This window comes from Culicoides brevitarsis, chromosome 2 (genome assembly GCF_036172545.1).
Source record: "Culicoides brevitarsis isolate CSIRO-B50_1 chromosome 2, AGI_CSIRO_Cbre_v1, whole genome shotgun sequence".
Taxonomy (NCBI): domain Eukaryota; kingdom Metazoa; phylum Arthropoda; class Insecta; order Diptera; family Ceratopogonidae; genus Culicoides; species Culicoides brevitarsis.
The window spans coordinates 3,559,072-3,570,814 of record NC_087086.1 but is presented as its reverse complement, the minus strand read 5'-3'; the positions used below and the strand labels follow the sequence as shown (position 1 = coordinate 3,570,814).

General features: G+C 23.1%; 1 protein-coding gene across 1 annotated transcript in view; it reads left to right on the top strand.

Annotated features, from left to right (window-relative positions):
• Window positions 1–1,544: 1,544 nt before the first annotated feature.
• Window positions 1,545–11,743, top strand: part of LOC134831947 (zinc finger protein 227-like) — a 49,967-nt gene continuing 39,768 nt past the window's right edge. The window contains exon 1 of the mRNA XM_063845791.1: window positions 1,545–1,739. Within this exon, the coding sequence (XP_063701861.1) occupies window positions 1,545–1,739 (195 nt within the window). The remainder of the gene's footprint in view (window positions 1,740–11,743) is intronic.

The following is an 11,743-nucleotide window of genomic DNA, read 5'->3' as shown; positions in this document are numbered from 1 at the left end:
AAAAGAAACCGAAGAAGCGCCGAAGATGAATTGAAGAGGAATTGGAAACCTAAAAGGTAAGTTTAAAAGTTTTTGTTAACCAAAAGGCTTCAAATCGTTGTTTGTTATTTAATTCAGAATTCAGAAAACTAAAAAGTTTCAGCTTAAGTTCTTCTTAAGGAACTTAAAGGAGCTTCAAGGATGGATTTCAGACATCAGAAGAACTATAAACTTCAAAGAAAAGTTTTTGTTAACCAGAAGGCTTCAAATCGTTGTTTGTTATTTAATTCAGAATTCAGAAATTTAAAAAAAATCAGCTTAAAGTCTTCTTAAGGAACTTAAAGGAGCTTCAAGGATGGATTTCAGACATCAGAAGAACTATAAACTTCAAAGAAAAGTTTTTGTTAACCAAAAGGCTTCAAATCGTTGTTTGTTATTTAATTCAGAATTCAGAAAACAAAAGCAAATTTCAGCTCATCACATCTCACGTACGATCAACAATTCATCGAAGGGGAATTGATCGACTTTTTCAGCAGGTTGTATGGGAACTAACACACTCACAAAACTACAGGTGTTTTGAAAAAAGCCGGCTACAACATACAACACTCAACTCACAAAGGTAGAGAAAAAGGGGGCGTCTACCTTCGGAATAATCGACTTTTTCTGCATGGCACTGTTAAGGAGACTCGCACGTACGTTGTTGTTGTTGTTATTGTTACACTTCTTATGTTATGTTGTTTTTTGCTTCTTAAGTAACTTGCTGTAACGTCTTGTACCTGTACGATTCGCGTTCGTAATATACGGCAACGCAGAAGGTCATGGTTAGATATTGGTGATCAGTATCCGCCAGTATTCATATAGTCGTCGCATGAATGGGTCGTCATCTCATTTTTGTGCTGTTATCGGTTTATTTTTCAATATTCTCTCAACTCGTTGTTTGAGAACGTGGACCATCGATGGAACAGTAAGTAGCAACAAAAACTGATACCATGTTATAGTTAAAAACGGTATCTTAAAAAAAAGTGTTAAGTGTTAAATTTTCTTGTTAATAAAAAATAATTGTTTTGTTTTAAAAAAAATCTTCTTGTTAAAAAATTAATTAAAAATAAAAAGTGCAAAAAGTGAATTATAAAATTGTTAAAAATTACAAGAACATTGTTAAAAATTTATCACAAAGAAAAAATTGTTAACAGAAGGTATCCTTGTTACATCACATGACTTTGCAATAAAACTTCTCTCATAAAAAAAAAATACAAAAGGACACTTGACTCAAGAGAAAAAAAAAGTAATAAACCACAAACTCATTGTTATCTTTCCATCCTGATACTCTAATAAATTACATAACACAGGAAATTTATAAAAAAAAATAAATATATTGAACAGTGACATATTGCAACCAACCTGACCCATAAGATTATTTTTTTATCGATAACATTGACAAAAAAAAGGTGAAAAAAATATATAAGGAAATAAATTAAAAATAAATACACAAACTCGAATTTTATAACATAATAAAAAAATATTCATCTTTTAAACAAATAACAAAAAAAATATATAAAATAAATATGGAAACGTGTGTATTACTACCGCAAGAGTTTGCGCTCGTCGTAACATCTGTTGTCGGCGGAAAGAAAGCCCGAGACCCAATGGTATCGGTATGGAGTACAAGCAAAATTCCACAAGGCACATTATGTTATCCGTTTCAAGGCACAGTTCGCATCGACAAATTAGACGTTTATTCATATGTGGATGATGATGATGTAAGTACAGTTTTAAATTAATTTAAAAATTATTAAAATTTTTTTTATAAAAAAATAAAGAAATAGGTCTTTGTTTCACGAAACTATTAAAAAATAATTCAAAATTTACAGAAAAAAATATTTTATGAATAAAAAAAAAGAATTTAATATATTCATTCAACATACATTTTTAATATAATTTTTTAAATATTTTTATTTTTTTTTATAAAATCTATTAAGTTTAATTAATTTTTTTAATTAAAAAAATATTTAAAATTAAATATAAAAAATAATTATTTTAAATATTAAAAATAATTTTTTTAATATTTTTATTTTCATAAAAGTTTTAAGTTTATATTAAAAATTAATTTGAATAATTTTTTTTTATTTTTTACTGATATAAAAATAAAATTTAAAAAATATAAACATTTATAAATTTTTTTAAATACAATTTCTAAAATATAATAAATTTTAATTAAACATTCAGTTATAATAAACTTTTTAAAAATATTTTTATTTAAATAAAAATTTATTAAGTTTTTTTTATCATTCTTTTTTAATCAAAAAATAAAAATAATAATAATAATAAATAAATAAAAAAATATTTAAAAGTTAAATTAAAAAATTTTTGTATAACATACTTAAATTTTTATTTATTTTTTTTTAAATAAAATAAAATTCAAAAAAATATATTATTTATTACAAAACGTTATAAAAGTAACTTGAATCGGAAGTGCCCAATATAAACTTCTAGAACATATCATCAAAATGTTCTTCCTACACAAAAATAAACACATTTCATGTATTTTTTCACCATCAAAGTGCTCGCATGGAAGTTACTCTCCCATAACGATGTGAAATTTTCACAGAAAATTCCCAAGACGTAGTCCTTCATGCTTCAAGAAGACACTTGTAACGTCTTTTCTCTACGCAACAACGTCTTAAGAACATCGTCGTCATCGCAAATTAACATAATATAAAACAACCTGTAGTTTTATACACTTGCCGAGACCCTCTTTTGTTGACTTCACCTTTCCGAGGGGAAAAAAACGTTAAAATTTTTTATATTGGTGCGATGCGATGCGTGTAATATATGTTTGATTGGTGTATTATTAATAAGACGAAATGTGCAAGCATCCATGAAAAAATTTTTTTTTCTAACGAATTTGCCTTCATTTTGAATCCGATTTTGGATGATCCAAAAAAACTTCCTTTTACGGAAAAACCTCTTATCAGTCGGATAATTAGTTCGCCGCCGTAGATAATGATGTGCCTTAATTAATGACTGCTCGCACCCATTTTTGGATTATCTTTGGCAATTAATTCCAATCAAAATATAATAAAAATTGATTAAATATCGATTAATTATCCCTCGCGGGTGAACATTTAAAAAATGTTGCAAGTTAATTTTTTTTTGGGTGAATTATTATCAACAAAATTTTCATAATAATAATAATAAATTTTGTATATTTAAATTTTTTTTAAACTTTTTTTTTTGTCAAAAGACGACACGAGCGACAATTAACTCGTTCACAACGGAAACTACAAATTTAATGGATTTACGTCCAAATTTGTCTTTTATTTTCATATTGATTAGGCATTCTTCGTCTTTTTTTTAATATCTCAAAATTTATGATCATTTATATTAAAATAAAAACAAACAAAAAAATAGATCAAAAATTACTCCTACGCTTCATTAATAAAAAAAACCTGCTGATATAAATTTTTCAGGTATTGTTAAGGCAGGTGTATTAAATAAAAAATTAAAAAAAAACGCACCTGTATTAAAAATTAATCAATTAAATTGCATTTTTCATCATATATATTTTATATATAATAATAATTACTCTCTTAATTCATTCGAGAGAACAAGTCGCGCCCATATATGAACAAACGACAACTTTCATTATCATTTCTTCGTCTTCTTCTTTTATTTTATCATCATCGTTGATATGATTTTTTTTGCAACATAGAAAGACACTCACATATTATGTAAAAATGATTAAAAGTTATTAATGCCTTTTAGATGATATGACGATAAAAAAAAAGTTAATGATACCATAACGCCATCGACGACAAAAAAAAACAAGAAATCACATAATAATATAATAAATAATTGTTCATCATGTACGAAGGTTTTTATCGACACGGGACGAGCACTGAACTTGCTTTAACTTGACAATGAACTTTATTTTATTTTTTTCGTCTAGTTTTTATTTTATGAATCATTTCTCTTTCACAACTTCACACACAAGACAAAAATATATGAAAAATTATAATTGTTACATTTTTTGCTAAGTAACAATAATCATGAGAAAAATGTATGATAAATATTTGTATGGTACATAAAATCTTGTCATGGGAAATGCTTTACTTGAGTTTAACTTGAAAACAGAAAATAATTAAATATATATGAAAAAATGTATGAAGAAGTAACATGAGACGGGTGTTATATTACAATTTATTTTAAATGCATAAATGTGTAAAAAAAATAAATTATAATAAATTTTTAATGAACTTTGGAGAAAATGAAATTTTTAAGAAAAATTATAAAATATTAAAAAAAATATAAAAAATATATAGGTAAAACAATTTTTAAAAATATTTTTTAAATTAAATATTTTTTTTTATTTTCTTTATTAATTAAAATTTTTAAAAAATTATTTTTCAAAAATAAAATTATAAAAAAAATAATAATAAATTTTAAAGAAATAAAAATATTAATTTAAATTAATTTCTTATTTAAAAAAAAATAATATATTTAATTTTTTTTATAAAAAAATTTAAATTTTTAATTGAAAAAAAAAAATAAATATATTTTTAAAAATAAAAGTATTAAAAAAATTACAACAAAAAAAAATAAATCCAATTAAAAATTTTATTTATAATTTTTTATATTTAAAAAATTTGAATAAAAAAATAATATAATGTAAAAGTTTTATTTATATTTTTTTTATAATAATTAAAAAATATAATTTTTAATTAAAAAAAAAAAAAAAAATATTTAAAAAAATTATTAAAAAAATTATTAAAAAAATTTTTTAAAAAATAAAAAAAATATATTTTTTTTTATTCAATTTAAATTAATTAATATTTTTTTTTTAATTTTAATATTTTATTACAGAAAAAATTAATTAATATGAACAAAATAATAATTTTTCATAATTCTCATTAAATCTTATCAAACACATATTTTTTATCTCAACATTAAAAAAATATATATAATAAATAATAGAGACCAGTAGCTACGAAAGAAAGATTTCAATTAATTTTAATACAAATTTTATGTAAATCCACACAACCTCCATGAATTCTGCTTCGTCTCCTTCTACCATCTTCCATCTTCGACCTTTATATATTTTTATTGAAAGAGAAAAAAAAACGACAAAAAAAAGTTATCGACGTTAACTGCCGAGACATTTATCTCTAATGATGAAGCATATGTTAAAATATAAATAAATTTATTTTTTTCTCTCTCCTTTTCTTGAAATGAAAAATAAAAAGAAGAAGAAAAAAGACGATGGATTTTTTTTTTGTATAAGAAACAACTTTATTATTAATATTATGCAAGAATCTGAATTAGAATATTTTTTTGCGTTTTTTTTTTGTGACTTTTCGATGAATCATTCGATCATTGAAAGAAAACGAGGGTCAGCTACTGGAATATAACTTTTGAACAGCATGAGATGAGTTTAGAAAATATTTCAAATTTTTCGGTCGAAAAAAGAAGGAAGACGAAGAAGAGCCCCCATTGTGCCTTGAAAATTAATTGGACCCTCATAAAGTTGAGTTTCGGATAAAAGTCGAACAAAAAAATTATGAAATATGTTGATTTTTCGAGTATTATTGTGTAATCATCAGGACATTTGAATACAATGGTGTGAATGAAGAGCATCGCCCGCGCTTCTGTTTGTGATATTTTATCATCTCTTTCCTCCCACAGTAACTTTTTTTTGTTATAAAAACCTAAAAAAACAATAAAATTAATGAAAATGACATAAAATTAATACAAAGCAAGGCCATTTACGGTTTCAAGTTACAATTTTCAAGTGTTAGAGGAAAAGTCTCTGAGAAAAAAAAATCATGATATGCTCATAAAATGCTCTTCGATCGAGAAAAAGTCAAGAACGATATCGTAAAATATTGCTCATGTTTATTGTATATCACTCAAAAGATATCGAACATGTGCAATATTTATGCGTTACTTAGTTGTTATGTACAGACAAGGCATAACGTGGTAATAATCATAAAGTACGAGTGATCTTCGTCTTCTTTGCCTTGCGCTTGCATGGTGCATCGATGGATGAAATTGAACACCTTTTGCTTGAAACACGTTTTTTTTTTGTAAAGGAAAGGTGCTTGATACTTGTTGCTTTGGTAAGGCAAAAAAAAAATTATGACCAAAAAAAATATTGATCTACTAAATTTTTGTTTGTATATGGGCATGAGGAACAAGTTACAAGGTGTAAGTAACTTAATCTGATGGAAAGTATCAGTTGCAATGGTCAGTTGAAGGGTTCTTTCAAAGGAATTTATTCAACGGGCTTTATGATTTTTTTTGTGTAATGAATATCGGAAAAAATTAAAAAAAAAATTTTTTTGAACTTTAACATTGAATTTTAATCATATAAAAATTAAAATTTTATTTAAAATTTATTTTTTGAAGGATAATTTTTTAAATAGTTTTTTTATAAGATTTTATTTTCTTAAAAAATAAATATAATAAATAAAATAAAAATTTAATTTAAATAATAATTAATTTAATTTTTTTAAAAAAAAAATTTTAAAAATATTTCTTTAATATTTTTTTTTTAAATTATTATTTTTACTTTTTAATTAAAATCAATATTTTATTTAAAAAAATCAACTTATTTTTTTTTTAACAATTTTATTTAAAAATTTTAATTAAAAATAATTATTATTTTAATTAAAAAATATTTCTTAATAAATATTATTAAAATATGAATAATTTTTATAAAATTAAATTAAAAAAATATATGTTACATTTTAAAGCATTAATTATTTTTAATGCTTATAAACTTGTTGAAAAATTAGATTTTTTCTTATTATTTTTATTTTTTAAAGGAATTAAGTTGAAATCTGGAAACAATTATTTTAAAGCTTGAATAAATTCGACATTATTTTTGTTATTTTAATAAAAGAAAATATTTCTTTAATAAAATTAAAATAAAAATTTAATAAAAAAAATAAATGTTGTTAAAAAATGTATAAAAAAATTTTATAAAAAAAATTAAAAAATGCAAAAACTAAACATTTTGTGAGTCACAGTAAAAAATCACAAATTTTGATTAAAATCGATCATCATGTAAATGTGTGTTGGTTGTTCAAACCCATCGCTTTCAATATATCTCAATAAAAATAATAATTTTCTAACCAAACATGCGCAGCACAAGAACAACAAAAAATATGATACATGTCTTACATTCACCTCTCTTCTCTTGCTCACTCGCAAAGAACGCACAAAAAAAATCATCAACAACACAAAAACAAACACGAAGCCAGCGCAATAAACGTATATCGACTTTGACAGTTACACACATTGATTTTTATTATATATATTTTTTACTCGTCGTCATCATTTTCATCATCATCATCCTTTTTTGCTTGAACTCGTGGAGAATGTGTCATCGATGCACTTGTTTCACGCTTGATCATGGATTAAACGAACACAAAAAAAAGAAGTTATGATGATCGTCGGTCGGTGTTCTCCTCTGAGAATTGCTTTGTTGTTCTTGCGCGAGCACTTAAAATAAATCTGAGGAAAAAGAAGAGAATAATGTTAATTTGATCAAAATAACGTTGTTTGAATAATGATAAAATTGGTTTGTTAAAAGTTAAAAAAAATCAATAAAAAATAGAAACTTCATTAAATTAAATTTATTTAAAATTTCTCATCTCAGCAACAAGGAAGTAACTTTTTCATCATTACCAATAATGTTTTCTAACAACAATTAAATTATTTACATTTTTCACAACAATAATAAAATTCTTGATTGCGTGTCAATCTTAAGATAATATAATTACTAAGTAAGTAATCAAATTCTTCTAAAGTTTGCATACCAAGATAAGCGTTCATAAGCAATTAAAATCAATTAAATTCAAATTCAATTTGTTCATTTACTCAAAAAAAAGTGTTACTTAACGCATATTTTAACATTTTTCGCTGTAAGCAATAATTTATCAAAAAAGTCTAATATAAATTTATAGAAAAAAATAAAATAAAATGAAAAAATTTGTAATCTGACCGAAATCAACATTTTATCATTATATATATTTCCTTAAAATATATAAAATTTAAATCATGTCGCGCGCATACTTTGTTTATAAATAATTGATTTATTTATCTGTTTTCTATCTATCTATCGCGTCGCGTAATTTATTTCGATATTTATTGGGAGTTATGTCGATTTTCATTTTAATATGTTTTTTTTGCGCTTGTTTTAATTTGCACAAAATTTTAGAATTATTGCGACATGGGCAGCCAACACGATTTTGACACATTTTTTATATAACTTAATAAAAAAGTATTTTTTATATTTTTTTTTAATATAAAATATTAATAATATTATTATTTATTTAATTTAAAAAATATTATTTATTATTATAATAATTATTTTAATTTTTTTTTAATTTTTTAATTTAATTTAATTTAATTTTTTATAAATATGAATTAAATTAAAATATTAAAATATAAAAATTAATATAAATATTAATATTTTTTTATTAAATAAAATATATTTATTAACAAAAATATTAAATATGTTTCAAAAAAAAATAATTTAAAAATAATTTTAAAAAATTATTTATTTTTTTTTGATAAAGTAAACTTATTAAAATTAATTAAATTATTATTATTAATTAAAAATATTTTAAAATAATTATTTAAAAATTATTAATATTTTTCAATTATAACAATTATTAATAATTAAATGATATTTTTGTTAAAATAATTTTTATTATATTATTAATTATATACAAAAATATTTTATAAACACGAACGAAAGTAAATCTCAGAAATTTTTTTCATAACTTTTTCTAGAATCGAAAGTTCATTTACTTCTTTTGTTTTTTTTTCACCTTCATGTATGTATAATAAATATCTTCTTCGTTAACATTAATAACAATGAACATAATAATATTCATGTTTATAATAATTATTTCTATTTATTTACAATAATCATAATAATGAGAGATGTTAACTTACCAAGTTTAAAGTTGAGTTTAAACGAAACGAAAATTCACATAATTTTTTTTTTAAATAATAATGAAGAACATTGTTCATGTGAGTTTTGCAGTCCGACTAATATTGTTCGTACATGTTATTATTATTATTATACTATTACGACATAGACCGGCATCTCATCGCATATTTGTTCACTTGCACTATTTGAGCGTGTTGTTACAAAGTTTCTTGTTCGCGGAAGGTAGATGAACTGTCTGGGAAATTTTTTTCACTTCTTCCCACATAATTTTTGCGCGTTCCCCTGCGAAGGTAAATATGATATTCACAGAAGCAAAAGTTAAAGTGATGGTCATAAATCGATGTTCTATCTCGTTTCCAAAGAGTCTCTCTCGAGAAGGCAAGGCAAAGCTTAAACGAAGCTAATAACGCACTGATACAATAAAATAATTCATGACTTCCAATTATAATCAATATATCGTCGTTGGTCGTCGTGTCTTTGCAACAGATGCAAAAATCTCAATTGATTTATTTATTCGCCGTCTACGAAGTTGCTGCGAATCGAGATAATGATCAGCAACGAGCAGCAGTAAAATAGCATATAATAGGAGCCATTTATCTGATATGCAGGAAAATGACCTTTAATTAACACACAGCGCAGCGTAATGTACGAACACTACCTGAAATGAAATTGATTCTTCTGAATCGCATGTTTCATGTTTTATTTTATTTTATTTGCCTATTTATTGAATTTATCGAAAATGTTGAAAGTTATCATCGGGAAAAACGATCGTATCGTATTTCAAATATTAAATAAACCACGTGGTTAGTTAGATCTCGAGATCTTATTACAGATCTTATGAGATCTTACAAACCACGTGGTTTATTAGATCATGAGATCTTTTTAAACACGTGTTTTCTTCAATCTTGAGATCTTATTGACCACGTGGTTTGTTTGATCTTGAGATCTTACAAGATCCTTTAAACCACGTGGTTTGTTGGATCTTAAGATCCTTTTAAACACATGGTTTCTTGGATCACGAGATTTTTTAACCACGTGGTTTTATAAACCTTGAGATCTGTTTAATACTTTGATCTCAAGATATTTTTAAGGCCCGTTATTTCTTCAAATTTTAAAGTTGTTTTAACCACGTGACTTTATGAACTTTAATTCCAGCATAAAACCAATTTTTTGCTTGAAATGCAGTTCAAAAAATAGCGCATAGTTTTGTACAAATAAATTACATTCTACTTAACGCTCATTACCGCACGTTTATAAGCCATTGTGTCTCGTAAATATTTTCGCATTAAAACACATTTTTTTTCCAAAGTTGATAATAATTCGAGTAGCAAATTAACACCGCATGTCACATTTATCATTTTGTGTTAGAAATGTCATATTTTTTGTTGTAAATCAATAAAATTTGTCAAAAAATTATTTTTCTCATAGAAAACAGTCATGTGCCAAGGTCGCAGACATAAAATTCTGTTTCATGTAAAATAATTTGTTAAAATAACTTTTTTTTTGCTCTCTAACAATATTTAACATTAATAAAATACTACCGTGGGTTCGTATTTGTTCTAAAAGTTGTTCTTGACTTTTTTTTCATCTGATACTTTTTTTGCTGTTGACAGCTTTGAACATAATAATACGCCTCTGATCTACAAACAAATAAACAAACAACAAAAAAAAGTTGGTTAAAAGTTGTAAGTAGCAAAAAAAACAACAATGTACGTCAAATTTTGTTATGTTGACATAAAGGCGCGCAACAGCGGTCAACTAGTTGATTTTATGGTAGATTATGTTTTGCTATATATGATACCTGTGTGCCTTTATGGGTAAAGTAATTTTAAGTCGGTGTAACGAATTTCGAGCTAATATCACACTTTTTGTTTGGTTTGTCCGAACAACAATAAAATCCATTATCAAATAAAATGGATACGGTTGAGAAAAAAAAATTCTGTAATTTATGTTAACCATTACACTTTAGCCATATAGAGGATAAAATACAAGCTCAATTAAAGCAATAAATATGCACACACAAAACATATAAATTATTATAAAGGTGCTAACTGGTTAATGTATGTCGCTACAAAATGCGGGAACAAAATTTTAATCAAATTTGAAATATTTTTTAAAAGGTCTGTCTGAACAGATTTTGTTCAAAAAATTAAAAATGTAAGCTGGTATCCTTACCATTAGACAATATGGGAAATTTTTAATATAAAATTATAACAAATAAAAAAAAATTAATTAAATAAATTACATTTTTTATTATTTTTAATTAATTTATTTATTTTATTTTTTTTTCTAAATAATTTAAAAATAAAAATTTAAATTAATTAAAAAAAAAAATTAAAAATAAGTTATATTTTAAATTTATATTTTTTTAATAATTTTGAATTAATTTATTTATTTAATTTTTTTTAAATAATTTAAAAATAAAAAATTATATTTAAAAATTATAAAAAAAAATTTAATTAAATAAGTTTTATTTTAAATTTATATTTTTTTATTATTTCTGATTTATTTAAAAATTTTTTAATTATTTAAAAATTCACATAAAAAATAAAATTTAACTAAAATTAAAATAAAAAATTCACAGAAATATTAAAATAATATTTAAATTAATATTTTTAAAAATAATTTTAAAATATAAAAAAACTTAAATTTTTAAATTAAAATTAAAAACATTATTTTTTTTTAATTAATAATAATTGCATTTAAAAAGTTACTTTTTTTTATTTTAAATACAAAAATACGCTTATATTCTTTTAAAAATTTTAAAATAACTCTCAGAACATTTTACAACAAAAAGAAACA